The sequence below is a fragment of the Caretta caretta genome, chromosome 16 (genome assembly GCF_965140235.1).
Source record: "Caretta caretta isolate rCarCar2 chromosome 16, rCarCar1.hap1, whole genome shotgun sequence".
NCBI classification, from domain to species: Eukaryota; Metazoa; Chordata; order Testudines; family Cheloniidae; genus Caretta; species Caretta caretta.
The window spans coordinates 21020019-21038517 of NC_134221.1; the positions used below are offsets into that span (position 1 = coordinate 21020019).

Here is an 18499-nt window from a genome sequence, read left to right on the forward strand (position 1 = left end):
AGGCGAAGTTAGAAGAGAAATCACTGGCCACTTGTGAAGCCAGGGACAGAGGCATGCCAACTGACCACCATGGGTGGTAAGAAGGAACTGAGAGGGCATAGGGCCAGCAATGCCTGATATACCGCAGCATGAGTGCGGCACTCCACAGGGTGCCACAGCCGGCCCTGTGGATACCACTAAGGCAAAAGCCTCAGACGACTGCGCACATGAGCACGAGCAAACCTACAATGGAATCGACATGAGCAAGCACTTGAAGAAGAACATATATTATAACTTATTAAATATTTCAATTCATCTGAAAGAATCTTTATGGTCAAGTTCATCTGTGTTGCAAACTTTGCTCACTTACCTACAGACCATCTACTTCAGTAACAGGTTCTTTAGGTTGAAGTGATAGTTTACTGAGTCATACCTTTTACAAGAGCTTCCTTCTTCAGTGCAGAAAAGGCTGAGCGTGCACCAGGATGGTTTGAATCCATGAGAGCTAAAGCATAAGAAGCTATTGCCAAGGTAAATGTGCTTTCTGCAGCTTGCACATTTTTCAGCAAATACCCTTCTCCTGCATTTTTAGCTTCTTGGATTTTCTGAAAAGGTGAACAGGAGGTTATATGTATTGGAAGGATAATCATCTATTGTATTACCAAGACATTATGTATTTATACAGTACCTTCTACAACCAAATCCCCAGGTAAATGATCTGGTTTGTTCTTTTGCTTATTTTGGAAGTTGTATCACCACTGTGGTTCACTAACGGCTAGATCAACATGTATATATTAACATTTGACACTGGAAGTAACTCTTATGATAAAAGAAAAGAGCTTTGGTTTGTGGGTGGTTTGGGTTGAGAGAGAATCATAGATCCTTATGATCAATCCTGACTTGCCTCTGGGTCAGGACTGGGGGGGAAGGAGACGGAGGAAATCTAAGGACAGCAGAACACAGAAGCCGAGAATATGATTGCCTGTAGCCTCATTGGAGAAATGAAAGCATTACATACCTGTGTTGGGCATAAATGAATGGCCTTTGCAAGTCCAATAACAGAAAAAGCTGTGAGATACAAAGTTTTTTCTTTGGCTTCTTTAGGCAAAGTACCCTAAAAAAATCCAAATATGTAAATAAAGGTAGTTAGAAACAATGCGGTCAATTGATAAAAAGAATATTTTACAACTTAAGCGAGGAACTGAAGAAAAATTTCTGTAAGAAGTATCAGTCCAATAGCAATTTTATTTTTACACTGAAAAGAAGTCTTCTTTTGTGAAGAGGTTAATTTACTTAAAAAAATACAGACAGACTAGAACAAAAATACGTGTAAAAGTAATGACAAGCCAATATTTTTTCAGGACTTTTATATCGTGATTAGAAAAAGACAATATACATGTTGCTTTCACAGCATCTAAGAAGTAACATACAAGTATCTGTACCTGAAAAATATAGTGAAGTTTGAAAGACTGCGCTACCGTAAAAGTGATTTTAGAAGGAGAGATGTGTGCACATGTATTAGAACTCAGTGAATTATAGCAAAATTATCTGTAAACCTCGGATTCAGCATAGCATTTAAATACTCGCTTATACGCTTTGCTGAATCAGGGCCTAAAACAGCTTGTGTATCAAATAATGGAGTACCTTACAGCAACTTGAGCCTTTAATATATGCACAAATAAAACATATGTTCACTTGTCATACCTGTAGTTTTACTGGCTGATAACTTGAAAGTTCCTTGAATGACCCATCTGTCATTTGACAATTTTCAATCAGCCATAACACTGAATTACAAACAGAAATTTGATCCAGAGTAATATACAGACTAACTTGTCCAAAAATCCTTAAGGCAAAAGCTGTCAACCTGTGAAGGAAATTGAGCAAAATATAGATGTTTTGTTCAGTGTGTGAGATGATTTTTTTTGGGGTAGTTTAAAATACCAAGATAGACAGAGAGCACCTATTTAGGCACAAACTTGCATTACTAAGATTTGGGTTTACCGTATGTTGCCTTGGGTCAATTAAACCTTGTTGCAGCCCTTTCAGAATGGCTGGACAAATGTATGACTTTGACAGGGCACTCTTAGTAGCACCCTGGTCACTGATGTGGCTACAGCATGAAAAAGGCTGCAGGCTAGGAGCAATTAAACACCTTCTGTTGGGGGATTATGAGCACCTGTAATCACTGGGCTAACGATAGCAGGCTATAAGTGGAAGAAACAGGAAGCAAGGGGGAGCTCAGAAGGAAAGCTCAGGGGGTGACTGCTCCGCACTTTAAGTCAGGGGGTGGGGATTGTCTGGTCTGCTGGGGAAAGACGTCACCTCTTTAAGGGGTGGAGAGGCTACAAGTGACTTTTGCAGCAGCCGCAGAGCAGGTCAGTGTGGGGACACTGACCCATCCCCCACCCTGTCTCTCCCAAAGGATGGATATAAGTACAAACCAGACAGGTGAAACCCTTTTTACCGGGACCTGATGGAGAAGCACCTATTCTCCCATCCAGGGAAGTGGCGAAATACCAGGTTTGGACAGGATCCGCTGTAGGCACTGCAATAGCTGTTCCTTTCTTGGGGGCCTGAGAAGGAATTTTCCCCTCACCAACAGATTGACCAAGGCATAGTATGGGTTTTTTTCCACCTTCTCCACAGCGGGTTCAGGGGGGACTTAGCTAGGGTGAACATGGAATGGGAGTTAAGCTACAATGCGGCAACTCATTATGTAAATATGGGGTGGAGGTCCAATGCAGTTACTCTGTAGAGAAGGGATACAGTGATCAGATAAAGGGATCTAAAGGAGGGGAAACGGGAGTGTTCAGGGCACCTATGACTGGCACGCCAGGGAGCCAACCCCTCCCCTTTATAGTCCACCTTAACCCTCATTTGAGGAAGGAGCATTGTAAGGTCCCAGCAGCAGGTTGGCTGGGGACCAGTATGGTAAGAGGAGGGGACTGATGGAAGCTCCCAGGTGTATGTTAAAATGATCACGGAATTACCCACACTGTACACTTTTATCTGCCAGGTGCACCCAGAAAATTAATCATTAAGTTGTGGCACCACTTCCCGCAGCTCCCATTGGCTGGGAACGGCGAACTGCGGCCACAGGGAGCTGAGGGGCTCCATGCCTGCAGACGCTTCAGGTAAACAAAATGACAATGTATTAGATATTCAATTCAATGATTTCACAGAATTTAAAATCATCAAATTTTGGTGTAGACCCATTTATAAGCTGACCCCTGCTCTTTGATGCGTCACTTTTTTACCAAAAATATTTGGCTTATGAACGAGAATATACGGTACACATCTGGTGGTCAAAAGGTAACAACCTGGTGTGTGTGTCTGTGAGGCCGCATGAGCTGGACAGGCAGTGAGGTACACTGGGTAGCCACAGAGGCACCCTGTAGCAATGATCAATAGTATTTTTAAATTAGCATTGTAAAATAAAGTTAATCAAATCTCATGCTGCAGTGTGCAAGCTGATCTCTACAGAGCACAGGAAGGTGATTTTTCCTTAAATACAATACTGTACAATAGTCTTGGCGTACTGTGGGAGATTTTCCACCCTTCTCTGAACCATCAGGAATTAGTCACTGAGAGTCACTTCTTCCTGTAAATACTTAGGCAAAAATGATGCCCATGATCCATAAGTGGAACTAACAGTGGCATTGATGGAGTACTGTGCACACATTAATGGCAATATGAAATGTGGCCCTTAAACATTAGTCACTGTGGAAACACAGGACTGAATCAAACCTTTCAAATCCACTTTAATAGAATGATCATTTTAACTCACCAAGTGCTGGATGTCCCGTCTTTCCACATGCTGTAAGAGAAGTCTCTGTTTCTGAATGACAGGATGCTTACAATACCTAAGATATACATAAAGCAGACTTAGTGTTTCTGAAGCACTGATTTCTATTCAAATTACATTTCTTCACTTAGAAGAAAAATTAACCTCTCTTTGATAACTGGCCTCTAATTGTTTTGTTTCTAAAAAAGCAGCAAATGGTTAACTTCCAACTCAAAAAGATAATATTAAATTACCCTAATTGTGCATGTCAACTAAAACTTTACTGCTTCCAAATAAGATAAGATCATATTTTATAGGGTTTGCAACATAGGTGTCAGTTCAAGCAATTTTGTAGTTCAGCCACTACAGAAACATTATGTGAAACATAGTTAACCCCACAGTTTTAGTTTAAAATATTTTTTTTAAAATACATTAGCTTTATTACATTTTCATCAAATATTAAACATTATCTTTCCTATCCAACAGTATCTGCAAGTCCTTAGAACCTTCAAATAAAACCAGAAATTGAAGACCACGTTTTTCTACCTTCTTTCATCTTCCTCCTCATATTAACTCTTGATGTTATGGTTTCAGGGCCAAGTAAATTCCAGTTATTGGACTTTTCCAGGTAGTGAAAGACATAAAATACTGGAGCAATACTCATGAGCTCTGCCTCTGCACTGCCCTTAGGCAAATTAGTAAGAAACTGAACACCTTCACGTTTGAGAGCAGCAGAGATTACTTCACCCATAAGCTGTCCTGTGAAGAAAAACAACATGGTTAATTGCTGCCTCAGAAATACAGGCATAACTCTTATTGACTTAATTGGGAGTTGTGCAAGAATATCTGAGGGTAGAATTTGACCCATAACATTTAGAGATACTCTAATCATTTTCTATAAAAATCTATTAATAAAGATACGAGTTTAAGACAATATAACCTCTAAAGAAGAGGCTGGTCTAAATAGCCTTTTCTCAAAAGAAAGAGAGAGAACCTGAGAGTATAGTCAGGTGGGTAGAGCAGAAAAAAAGGAAATTAAGAAAGAGAGCAAGCACGTATCTAGAAACTAAACATAAAATACTGCAAACATTTCATTCCATTTACCTTTTATACTCACAGTCCTGTCAATTTTCGTTTTGGGGACCAGATCAAATGGTGTCCTGTATCGAAATTCTTGTCGTCTTCTGATTATACCTGCAATTGGAAATAAGTACATATATATCTCAACATATTTATAGCATTACCTGCTGGGTCAGACTGAAGCCACAGCTGTTTGCCAATTTATCAAACACACACAAAAAATCATGAAAACTAGAGTGGGGTCTAAAATCCAGATCCAAACAACTCTAAACTTTGAAAAAGTTCAGATCCAGACCCTAACTCCATAATAAATTAAACTAATACTTGGATCTTTAGAAAAGTTCTAATCTTGATCAGAACTCTGGGGGATAGATTCATCTCTGATTAAACTGGATTATTTTCTATTCTAGGGAAAACAGCACTTGGTAGTCGGTTTTCCTGAACAACTAAATTTAGAAAAATCTCAAAGTCTGCATGCCATATAAGATATGAGTTCCTAATCATTCCAATTAATCAAAATCTAAAAAAAATGGCTAGCTACTTTGAAAGGGACTCCATTACTGTGTGCTAGGGCATGCAATTTCACAATAGAGATATGTGAGCATTGTGCCATGAAGAAGAATTGATTTTGATGTTTGTCTGAGATTGCAGAGTAAAAGAACAAAATCACTTTCCATACCATTAACACCTTGTGGATCCAGAGAAAAGCCTGCATGAAGTTCTCTCTTAACACCTTCTGGCTGCAATCAAGAAGAGGCCAAAACTAAGCAGTACATCAAAGTACTTTGTTTAATTTAACACACTGACTAAAGCAATAATTTTAAAATATCAAACAATCAGACCCACATAATCTTTGTCTAATTCTCAGTTTAAAGGTTTGCTGCTGCTGCCTGCCATTTCTTTTCAAAACAAAATCTTCAACCAAAATTAGCAACAGATGTAAATAAAGTTTATGGGAATTATAAAACTATAATAAATATATCTTTACAATAAATGTATTTAAGTATTTGAAAAACTGATGCAAACCACATCATCAATATTCTATACTCTATTTGCTTATTTTAAGTTACAAGCTACATACATCATATTTACACCTATTTGCCTACTAGTTGTCAACCATTGTAATCCATACATTTAAAAAAGTAAATACATAAGGGCCCAATCCTGAAGTTGCATCATGGCATAACTCTCAATGAAGTCAATGAGCATTTTATATGAGAAAGGACTACAGGATCAGGCAAATGTTTTATGCCTTTTATATACACATCAGAATGGAGATTAACAACTGCTGCAACTGGTAGATCTGTTAAACAGAATGACAAGACTATTTGCAGGTGTATTATTTGTTATTTTACAGCACCCAAAAGACTGATAAGCACTTTTTAAACACAAGTAAATTACATATGATCCCTGGATTTCATAAATCAAATGCAGTCATGTTCATATTCTGATTTCATATATTTATAAAATACCATCCATTTATTATGACTGAATCTATTCAAAAAGAGTTCTAAGGAAGGTTTTGGTCTTACCACCACACGCAATGTTTTCACTAAAACTTCACTGTTCTGTTCAGCCAACAATGTAAAGTTGATTGTATGAAGACCTAGTTCCAGAGGGAGTATTCTGAATGTAACTGATGTGACAGAATAACCATCTAGGTTCTGAAATTGACAACTCTGTAACCTTTCCTGAGCACTTGCAGAGCCTTCGAACAAACAGATTCCATCTCCAACTGTTGCTTTAACACAGAACTGAAACATCAGAGAAGATTTTAAAAGATTAAAATAAATTTTACACTGAGTTAGATAACGCTAAACAATTTTACTATTGTTAGCAATGTGTAAAAGTGATTAACTTTATTATTATTGTTGTTATTTGCATTATAGTAGCGCACAGAGGCCCTAACCAAGGATCAGAGAGCCATAGCGCTAGGCATCATATATACAGTTGCATACAACTTTTCTTTGCAACATTTTTCTGTAAAATTTCACTGTTCTGTTTCAGGGTATTTTTCATCCCTAAAATTTTGCTTTTCTATTAAACCTCCAGGCAACATTATTTATTTGCTTTCAAAAATTTGTAACCAAGAAAACCACCCTCCACTTGAAATTTCAAACTCAAATTTTGAGCAGAAGCGTTATATTATTTATTTTTTAATATTTATATTAGGATAGAACACAAAAGTTGCTATGTAATTTCAAAACACAGAGAAAGATGCAGTCTCTATGCCCGAAAGAGCATACAGTTTAAAAAGACAGACAGACAAAGAGAAAGGAAAAGGGATACAACATCCAAGCAAGGAGGTGAGGGTGATAACTGGGACATCCTATTAGTATAGCAGCCATCTTTAAAAAAAATATTTTGTGCACTGTACTTTCACATGAGAGAAGGTGGATGCTACAGAAAGAAAACTTCATATGTTGCTGAATGCTGCTTCTGCTGAACTGACCCTTTCTTCCCTGTCCTGTCCAAGGTTCTTTCTACCAAAGCTAACACTGTGGGCGCTCAAACATGTAGTCTGTGCCTGACCAGCAGGAGGGAAGGACTAGAAAAGGGAGTGAAGCAGAAAGCTGTAAAGATTAGTGCATTTCTTGATGTACAAAATTGTTTATTCTTGAGTCCGAAAGTTTTTTCCACATTTGATCAAGAGCGCTGCCCTCTCAGTTCAAGAAGCTAATATGTAGAAACTCCATCCATGATTCTGTTCACTAGAGTACATTGGGAGCTGGCTTCAGAATTAAGTGAAAGTCATTTCATGTGTCAGTTCCACTTATGCCATTTTGGCTTCCCTTTTTCACCACCTACCATTGAGAACTGGCTAGGCCACACACCAGGATATTCTACAAACATAGCTATTGGTTCTGCCTGGGGGCAGTTGATTTTTTAATACAACTTTTGAACTGTGCCCAAATAGAATGTGATGGGCGCTACAGGAAGCAAATAAATTAAATTATGAAGTACAATGCTGCATTTTTTAACAATTGGAGAATCCCGACTCATGCATACTGACTGTATACTTGCAGAAACAAATGCTTTGTCAGTTCATCATAATACTACTTATATAAAATTCAGAAAATCCACAAATTACCATTGTTCTGGAATTTCTGTAGTTGTAAACAGATCCTTTTAACTCAATTTGTTCTCCACGCACAACAGAATAAGGTATATGCATGCTCACAAAAACATCTTTTAAAACCTGCACTTGGAGTGCATCAGCAACACATATGCCTAGGAAGAATTAAAAACATAATAACCCAATATGATATAAACAGAAGCACACATTTTATGCAGACTAGTCTCTCATTCCAAGAAGCAGGTCCATATCACTCCTCACACCCTTGTCACCTTTCTGGTTTCCTATCAAATTACAAAATCATAGAATCATAGAATATAAGGGTTGGAAGGGACCCCAGAAGGTCATCTAGTCCAACCCCCTGCTCGAAGCAGGACCAAATCCCAGTTAAATCATCCCAGCCAGGGCTTTGTCAAGCCTGACCTTAAAAACCTCTAAGGAAGGAGATTCTACCACCTCCCTAGGTAACGCATTCCAGTGTTTCACCACCTTCTTAGTGAAAAAGTTTTTCCTAATATCCAATCTAAACCTCCCCCACTGCAACTTGATCTACTTTGAAATCATCATCTTGGGTTTTCTGAAATCATCAAGGACTCGCTCCACTTTCTCTTTCTGAGTTGTTATCTGCCTAATTCCTTGTGCTCACTCCAGTCCTCCTACTCTGACTTCTTCTCAGTTCTCTCCTTCCTAGTGTTAAGATTTTCTCTTTCAGCTGTACTACCCCATCTATCACAAACTCTCTGCTCCCCCCTCTCTTCAAGCAATTAAGTCACTTCCTCTCAAGATCTTATTGCAGGATTTTCTTTTTCTCTGTAGCCTCCTATAAGACAACTGTAAAACAGAACTGCAGCCAAAGCAGAAGTATTAACATTTTTTTAAAAAATTTAACTTCTGAGAAGTACATAACAAATATTCAAACAACAAGCATATTGAAAAAAAACAGTATACTAGATGACATGATTTCAAATCAGATTATTCTGATTACAGTCTTTCTTTCTGGCCACCCAAAAATAATTTCCACAACGCTTTTGCATAAAAGATTCTCACAGATTCATAGCATCAAAGGTTGATGATTTATTCTATTTAACAAATAGGATTAGAAGTTTTCAAATGGTGTATAAAATTGGTTCTGGTGCTTACGGTTTTACAGATAGTGGTCAAATCAAGCCAGAATTAAACAAAGAGTAAACACAAAAGAAGGTAACCAAAATATGATGATTTTAATGTATAATATTTCATGAACCAACAGGGCTAAAGAATAGCACTCTCTTGCAAATAATACATAGTATTAGTTTCTGTTCCTGGCGTTCCAAGAGATATCTGGCCAGCAAACATGAAGACTATATATCAGATAGGCCAGGATACTTTCAGCATTCCAAGCCTCTAGGACCAGTTTTCCCATGATACTGATGATCAAGGGGGAATGTTCAGCTAAAATATATATTAGTAGGGAAGGAAAAGAGAATCTTGGATCTCTTGAGACATCTAGATCAGGGGTTCTCAAACTGGGGGTCGGGACCCCTAAGGGGGTCGTGAGGTTATTACATGGGGGGGTCACGAGCTGTCAGCCTCCACCCCAAGCCCCGCTTTGCATCCAGCATTTATAATGGTGTTAAATATATAAAAAGGTGTTTTTAATTTATAAAATGGGGGTCGCACTCAGAGGCTTGCTATTTGAAAGGGGTCACCAGGACAAAAGTTTGAGAACCACTGATCTATATAGACTTATGTGTAGTACTGGGGAGGAGCCAGTGGTCGTGGTACATGTAGGTACCAGTGACATAGGGAAGGATAGGAGAGAGGTCCTGGAGGCCAAATTTAGGCTGCTAGGTAAGAGACTGAAGTCCAGGACCTCCATGGTAGCATTCTCTGAAATACTTCCAGTTCCACACACAGGGCCAGTTAGACAGCCAGAACTGCAGGGTCTCAATGCATGGATGAGACGATGGTGTAGGAAGGAGAGATTTAGATTTATTAGGAACCGGGAAAACTTTTGGGAAAGGGGGAGCCTATACAGGAAGGATGAGCTTGACCTAAACCAAAATGGAACCAGATTGCTGACACTTAATATTAAAAAGGTCATAGAGCAGTTTTTAAACTAAGGACTGGGGGAAAGCCGATAGGTGTGGAGGAGCACATGGTTCGGACAGCGACATCCATTAGTGGAGGATCTATTGATGGAGATTCTCTATGACCTAGTAAGGACGAGAGGATGGAAGATGATAAAATATGGGTAGGATCTGATGAGAAAGAGCCAAATGAAAAAAGTCTCATTCAATTGCATCATGTAATGGCAGACAGCTAAAAAGTGAAAAGTTTTTAAAGTGCTTATATACCAATGCTAGGAGTCTAAATAATAAGATAGGTGAGGTACCTTGTAATAAATGAGGATATTGATATAATAGGTATCACAGAAACTTGGTGGAATGAGGATAATCAATGGGACACAGTAATATCAGGGTACAAAATATATTGGAAGGACAGAACAGGTTGTGCTGGTCGGAGAGTGGCATTATATGTGAAAGAAAGCACAGAATCAAATAAAGTAAAAATCTTAAATGAACCAAACTGTACCATAGAATCTCTATGGATAGTAATTCCATATTCTAATAATAAGAATAAAGCAGTAGGAATATATTACTGACTACCTGACCAGGATAGTGATAGTGACTGTGAAATACTCAGAGAGATTAGAGAGGCTATTAAAATAAAAAACTCAATAATAATAGTTGAAATCCCCCATCCCCATATTGACTGGATACATGTCACCTCAGGACGGAATGCAGAGATAAAGTTTTTTGACACCTTAAATGACTGCTTCTTGGAGCAGCTAGTCCCAGAACCCCCCCAGAGGAGAGGCAATTCTTGATTTAGTCCTAAGTGGAGCACAGGATCTGGTCCAAGAGATGAATATAGCTGGACCACTTGGTAATAGTGACCATAATATAATTAAATTTAACATTCCTGTGGTGGGGAAAACACCACAGCAGCCCAACACCGTAGCAGAAAGGGAAACTACACAAAAATGAGGAGGTTAGTTAAACATAAATTAAAAGGTACAGGGACAAAAGTGAAATCCCCGCAAGCTGCATGGAAACTTTTTAAAGACACCATAACAGAGGCTCAACCTAAATGTATACCCCAAATTAAAAAACATAGTAAGAGAACCAAAAAAGTGCCACCGTAGCTAAACAACAAAGTAAAAGAAGCAGTGAGAAGCAAAAAGGCATCCTTTTAAAAGTGGAAGTTAAATCCTAGTGAGGAAAATAGAAGGGAACATAAACTCTGCCAAATGAAATGTAAAAATATAATTAGGAAGGCCAAAATGGAATTTGAAGAACAGCTAGCCAAAGACTCCCAAAGTAATAGCAAAAAAAAAAATTTTAAGCACATCAGAAGCAGGAAGCCGGCAAGACAACCTGTGGGGCCACTGGACAAGGGAGGTGCTAAAGGAGCACTCAAGCACGATAAGGCCATTGCAGAGAAACTAAATGAATTCTTTGCATCAGTCTTCACGCATGAGGATGTGAGGGAGATTCCCAAACCTGACCCATTCTTTTTAGGTGACAAGTCTGAGAAACTGTCCCAGATTGAAGTGTCATTAGAGGCGATTTTGGAACAAATTGATAAATTAAACAGTAATAAACCACCAGGACCAGATGGTATTCACCCAAAAGTTCTGAAGGAACTCAAATGTGAAATTGCAGAACTACTAACTGTAGTTTGTAACCTATCATTTAAATCAGCTTCGGTTCCAGATGACTGGAGGAAGCTAATGTGACGCCAATTTTTAAAAATGGTTCCAGAGGTGATCCTGACAATTACAGGCTGGTTAGACTGACTTCAGTACCGGTCAAACTGGTTGAAACTATAGTAAAGAACAAAATTGTCAAACACATAGATGAATATAATTTGTTTTGGAAGAGTCAACATGGTTTTTGTAAAGGGAAATCATGCCTCACCAATCTACTAGAATTCTTTGAGGGGGTCAACAAGCATGTGGACAGGGAGGAACCAGTGGATATAGTGTACTTAGATTTTCAGAAAGCCTTTGACAGGGTCCCTCACCAAAGGCTCTGAAGCAAAGTAAGCCATCATGGGATGAGCCTCTCAAGGACTGGTAACTGGTTAAAAGATAGGAAACAAAGGGTAGGAATAGGTCAGTTTTCAGAATGGAGAGAGGTAAATAGTGGTGTCCCCCAGGGGTCTGTACTGGAACCAGTCCTGTTCAACATATTCATAAATGATCTGGAAAAAGGGGTAAAGAGTGAGGTGGCAAAATTTGCAGAGGATGTTGTGAAGGCCAAGACTATAACAGGGTTCAAAAAAGAACTAGATAAGTTCATGGAGGATAGGTCCATCAATGGCTTTTAGCCAGGATGGACAGGAATAGTGTCCCTAGCCTCTGTTTGCCAGAAGCTAGGAATGGGTGACAGGGGATGGACCACTTGATGATTACCTGTTCTGTTCATTCCCTCTGGGGCACTGGCATTGGCCACTGTTGGAACACAGGATACTGCGCTAGATGGACCTTTGGTCTGACCCAGTATGGCCGTTCTTATGAAAGGAAAATGTCTTGGAAAAGAAAACTAAATCCAAAAGCTCATTAATTATTTTGGTTACCCGTACTGAGGTCGCAATGCTTACCTTTATCTGAAATGCCAACACCTTGTATTTCCCATGTAGTCAGAGAATCAGGCAGAGTCACTGAAAGGGTCTTTGATCTACATTACAAATGGTTTTTGAGAATTAGTGAATTTTATAAATTATTATTATTACTTTGTTAATACCAACATTTGGCTCAGCACTATACAACATGCAGGTAAAGACAGCCTCTGCCCAGAGGAGTTTGCAGGGTCAAAGGTTCAGATAAGCTGTACAGGAGACCTAGAGCTGTTGACTTAGAACACAGAACACATTTTTGTCTGATTAGGCTTGGTATTGGTTGGCCTTGCAGAAATCAGAGAGTTTTTTGAACTAATATGAACAAAAAGAGAGCTGGGGCCTGACACTCTGGGAATAGGTGGTCAGTTTCCTGTACAGAGACATAATGGAAAAAATGTCAAGGGGAGTCGGGCCCAGCCTCACCAGTGATTGATCATCTACCTTCCAACTAAGACTGATCAAGTGAATATAAGAGCCAGCAAGTGGCTCAGTTGGGGAGAGGAACTGTGGAAAGGAGGGTGATGTCGCTAGCTGGCACTGAATGGAGAGACGTACAGGGAAAGGACTCTGGGATCCAGCAGCCTACTTTGGTCCAGGGAGTAGCTTTGTGTTCATATTCCTGGAGTGAGGAGACAGGCCACCAGCCTACAGTTCTTATAGTTAAGGGCAGTATCATAATGCATATGCACAAGAGGATAGAATTTAAGTTGCACAGACTATCTTAATTATGGCATTTCCTAACTTTGGAGTGCTTTAATGTTCTCTTAACAATATTTTTAAAAATGGAATAAATATACAATTCTAAGAAACGATATAAGAATTCATATCATGGGAGGAGGGCAGGAAAACTAAAAAAAACCTCTTTAAAAAATATGGTCAGTCTAAAAATCCTGCAAATTCATAGAAACGGTATTTGCCCCCTTGTGAGTCAATATGAACCCTCTCCACTGAGGGTATGTCAACACTGCAAGTGAAAGTGTAATTGTAGCACGGAAAGGCATACCTGTACTAATTTTAATCTAGCTAGCATGGGTATGCCTTACCCATGCTTCAGTTACACCTTCCACAAGGTAGGCAGCATGATCACTTCCCTCAGTCAACAGTAAGGGAGTGAATTAGGGTTTCTTTCTCTGTATTGAGAGAGGCTTTCAATAAGAGATGGATATCCTAGTTCAGAAAATGGGGCACCTCAGATTCTATGCAACAACTGAGCTATTGCAAGTCAGATGACATTAAATGGTTCAGATTATAGTACCCTGGAGGAACTTGGTGGACTTCCCATAACCAGCTTTCAGGGAAGTAGCTACGAATCTCTGCCTTGTCCAATTCCAGTAGAGCCTTAAAATCTGAAAAGAACAAACAAATAAAGCAATTCAGAGATTCCTAAGGCTTTCCACTCACAACCTCAAAAATCACTGTTTTTGACTTCTGTGATCATACAGCCTAGAATCTTTCCTTCTGTTTTTCTTGTTAAAATAAAAAAATGGATTTTAATGTTCTTACAAGAAAGCTGTCATTATCCTAAAACAACTATATACACCCTCATAAATGTATGTATACATTCACAGACAGTTTGAAACTTACGCATTCTTGCCAATATTAAAACTTTGTAGGTCCCACTCTCCCGTAGTTTTGTTGCAAATTCACAGCAATCCTTGAATGCTTTTATGCACCTAGGATGACTCTTAATACGCTCAACTCTCTGACCGCAAGTCTCTTTGAGAGGAGATTCTTTTACTCCACCCATACAGCACTTCCGAATCTCTGGATGCAAATATCTGGATGCTGAAATAATAATAAAATATCTTACATAATCCCTTCCTTGAGATAAAATACTTTTAAACAAATGGCTGTAACTGGTCATAATGAAGTAAATTTTCAATCATTCAGGTAATCATGTACAACCATGATAAAGGTGGAGCTTTCAGGAAGAAATTAAATTTGTCTTTTTAAAAATCCCAGTGTTCAAAGTGACCTCTCCATATTATTGTGAATCAAAATTTTAAAACAAATAAGGAAAAAGGATGGAAATGACATTTCAAAAGAAAAAGTCAGCCACAAAAACCATAACTATGTTTTTCTCGCCTATGTTGCATGAATTGGTGGTCTCAGTCCAATCCTTAATGGATCGTATCCATATTAGAAATGCCACCAGCACAACTGGCAGACCTTGTGAGCACAGAGGCCAAAAATTTAAAGGGCAAAAGGACAAAAGCACTCTTCCACCCCACGAGTAGGTCAAGACTGGGACAGACTGTCATGTTGTTAATTTGTATTGTGGCCATGATTCAGCAAGGAACTTAAGTAATTGCTTAAATTTTAAGAATGCGCTTAAGTCCCACTGACTTCAAGTGAAGCATGTGTTTAAGAGCTTTTCTGATATGGGTCCTCTGACAAATCTGAACAATGACATTGCAATCTAGCTCTTCCTGTGCACACTCAAAATTTAAACCTTCATATTTCTGATTTCTAATGTACAGCCTCTTTTTTTCATATATTCAAGCAAAACTTTTGGAGCACCTCTGTTTTGTATTTCCTCTTCAAAGCTGGATCTTCTTGGTCTTACAATTGCTTTACAACTTTCGTCTGTTAAAAAAACCCCAAGAACATGTTATAATATTTTTTTCCACTAACTCATTCCAGCATTAAAATAAACCAGTGAAAGTATACTATAGGACTGATCCGTGAATTTGGCAAGTTTTGTTTTGCAGAACTACTAACCGTGGTATTTAACCTATCATTTAAATCAGCTTCTATACCAGATGACTGGAGGATAGCTAATGTGATGCCAATTTTTTAAAAAAGGCTCCAGAAACAATCCCGGCAATTACAGGTTATTAAGCCTAACTTTGGTACTGGGCAAACTGGTTGAAACTACAGTAAAGAACAAAATTGTCAGACACACAGAAAGCCTTTGACAAGGTCCCTCACCAAAGGCTCTTAAACAAAGTAAGCAGTCATGGTGCAAGAGGGAAGGTCCTCTCATGGTCAGTAACTGGTTAAAAGATAGAAAACAAAGGGTAGGAATAAATGGTCAGTTTTCAGAATGGAGAGAGGTAAATAGCGGTGTCCCTGATGGGTCTGAACTGGGACCAGTCCTGTTCAACATACAGTAACTCCTCACTTAAAGTCGCTCCGGTTAACGCTGTTTTGTTGTTAAGTTGCTGATCAATTAGGGAACATGCTTGTTTAAAGTTGCGCAATGCTCCCTTATAAAATCGTTTGGCAGCCGCCTGCTTTGTCCACTGCTTTTTCTAATTGCAATGAGGCACTCTAGGCCCTAGAATCTAAGGTATGTGGTTTTTTTACCATAATTACAATCCTTACTGCATTTGTATTTATGAGACAATGATTCCAACATTATTCTTCCTCACTGTATAATTAAGCTCCAACATAATAATTGTGAGCTATGCTACTTGTAGAAAAACAGATCTGAACTTTCATGTGTAAAGGATAAGTACCTGCTACTTTAGAGTCATCTGCATTAGCATTGGTTAGAAATGTAAGCCCAGCTAATCGGAATACATCAACATTGTTCTGCCCTCCTCCAGCACCACATCCAAGATCACTCTTTTCCAAATCTAACAGTACCTGTTGAAAAAAGTAAGCGAGGAGCTAATTTCAATGTGAAATATATTATATGACTGAAGGGAGCATTATGGACCTGTGCGGATTAATAAGTCATTTAGCCAGTAAAATGATATAAGACTGACACAGAAATACATTGTATTCAGTGTTGTTATAGCCATGTCAGTCTCAGGATATTAGAGAGACAAGGTGGGTGAGGTAATATCTTTTATTGGACTGACTTCTGTTGGAGAGAAAGAAATGCTTTCAAGCTTACACAGAGCTCTTCTTCAAGTCTGGGAATCTTACTCACCTTGTATTTAGCTGTGACACTCTGAGGAAAATTGCCAGATCTGAAGATGAGCTCTGTGTAAGCTTGTCTCTCTCACCAACAGAATTTGGTCCTGTAAAAGATATTACCTCACCCACCTTGTCTCACAAAAACACATTGTTATTTTTCTCTTCTTGTACTAAACTGTTGTGTAGTGCTGTTGTAAAATGTTAAACAGCTGCTACCTTTCACCCCTGAGGTGGCATTCTTTCAGCTGCAGGTGAAGTGAATTCTACATAAATCTGTGAAAACAGAAATCCTAGGTTATCTACTGAACAAGAACATTACATGCGACAGCAATATGAGCTCCCACCTTACTACTCTACCAGTGTGGCTTAAAAACCGGACCTGCAGAAATCACTACTAGGACTGAGGAGGGGAGTTCAGTCTCTATGACTATTCAATCATGGAGCTCTCCAAAAACAGAGCCAATCACTGTGGATTTTTTGATGATGAGAACTGGGCTAAGCCCCACAACTCATTTCCATAGGGCAAACAATAATTGAAAGGCAACTATTTTTGATTACTACTGACCTCAGCTGGATTTGAACTAGTAACCTAGAGGTGAAAGGCTCTAAATCCCATCACCAAGCCTTCTGAATGCATGCAACATAACACAAACTTTTAAACTATCACTATATTTTGTGACTATTACTTAACTCTTTCCATAGACTTCTTTCTTGTTCCTGTGATTCCATATATTGCCTTATCGATAGATGACAAAGCAACAAAAGAACTGAACTGGGTTTTCATGTTAATTGATATAACCTTGTGCGGCTTATGAGAGTGTTCGTTTGATAATAACTGAACCTATAAAAGGAAAACAAATATGGGTTACTGTGACGCATGGCAAGAAAGGGTTAAACATCCTGCAGGATAAATGACCCAAATTCAACCTTTAGACAAGCGTTAAGTAAGTAAAAGGTAATTAGGGCCATTCCATGTCAGATAGGCTAGAACTTTGAAATGCAAACCTGTATTGTTAGAAATTAGAGGTGAGACTAATTGTATGTGTGTACTTATATCATGTTAGAGGTTAACAATGTAACCAAACAGTCCCTGTCTATGCTGTATTCTGTTAATTCAGAGATCAAAAGGAAAACTTAACATTTAAATGAACAATAAATATAGTAATATCACTGTATTCATCTTTCTTTGAAATGTCTAGCAAATCACCTGCAAATGGTGGAAAACGGGCAATTGCCTATATAAATCCCTGTAGCTAATTACTAGTGACGCTTAGGAAATAGGTCTACTTCAAAGTTTCCACGATTGCCTATTGTTCACTTAAGGACTCCGAGTTGTCAAGAGAAGGCCTGGAACTGTATAAAGGTCTCTTGGGTCCTGATCATTTTTATCTCAGATCTGCTTGATGCTTCATGCAGGGGGAGCTTGAGTCATAACACTGAGATCTCCAGTCCCATCTGGATCACCCTGAATATAAACACTAGACTATAATCTATGGACTAATTCTGAAAGAACTCTTTGCAACTACAAAGCTCACCATCTCTACTATGAAATTGATCTCAGAACTGTACTCATGTCTGTACGCATACTGCTCTTTTAACCAATACTCTCTCTCTTTTCTTTTTTAATAAATTTTAGTTTAGTTAATAAGGATTGGCTCTAAGCATGTATTTCGGTAAGATCTGGAATATTCATTAACCTGGGAGGTAATGTGTCTGATCCTTTGGGACTGGTAGAATGTATATGATGAATTAGATTTTCAGTAATCCTCATCATATTTGACTTGGGTGTCTGGGTGGAGGTCTAAGACTTTAAGGGTTACTTTAAGGGATCTGTGCAGTTGGCTTCTGGGTAACCAGTAAGGTATTATAGAAGCTGTTTTGTGCTGGTTTGGTAAATCTAAGAATAGGAATATCAACTAGCTTTGGAGATTGTCTGCCCCATTCTTTGCAGTTTGCCTGAATTGAGTAACTTCAGTGCAGCTCTCCTGGGACTCCAGTCACAGTTACTTAAAAAATAATTAAGAGATTTGAAGGCTGACATTAACATG

General features: G+C 38.7%; 1 protein-coding gene across 7 annotated transcripts in view; it reads right to left on the reverse strand.

Moving 5' to 3' along the window:
* Positions 1 to 18499, reverse strand: part of C5 (complement C5) — a 56139-nt gene that overhangs the window by 15295 nt on the left and 22345 nt on the right. For all 7 annotated transcript variants that reach the window (XR_012665289.1, XM_075120607.1, XM_075120608.1 and 4 more), the window contains 15 exons: positions 17143 to 17292; positions 16046 to 16175; positions 15105 to 15170; positions 14169 to 14369; positions 13840 to 13930; positions 12567 to 12643; positions 7935 to 8074; positions 6376 to 6597; positions 5523 to 5583; positions 4868 to 4957; positions 4310 to 4522; positions 3767 to 3842; positions 1684 to 1843; positions 998 to 1093; positions 413 to 584 (listed from right to left, as the gene is read on the reverse strand). Coding sequence is in view for 6 of the 7 variants with exons in the window: in XM_075120607.1 (XP_074976708.1) it covers positions 413 to 584; positions 998 to 1093; positions 1684 to 1843; positions 3767 to 3842; positions 4310 to 4522; positions 4868 to 4957; positions 5523 to 5583; positions 6376 to 6597; positions 7935 to 8074; positions 12567 to 12643; positions 13840 to 13930; positions 14169 to 14369; positions 15105 to 15170; positions 16046 to 16175; positions 17143 to 17292 (1945 nt within the window). In the remaining variant the exon portion in view is untranslated. The remainder of the gene's footprint in view (positions 1 to 412; positions 585 to 997; positions 1094 to 1683; positions 1844 to 3766; positions 3843 to 4309; positions 4523 to 4867; positions 4958 to 5522; positions 5584 to 6375; positions 6598 to 7934; positions 8075 to 12566; positions 12644 to 13839; positions 13931 to 14168; positions 14370 to 15104; positions 15171 to 16045; positions 16176 to 17142; positions 17293 to 18499) is intronic.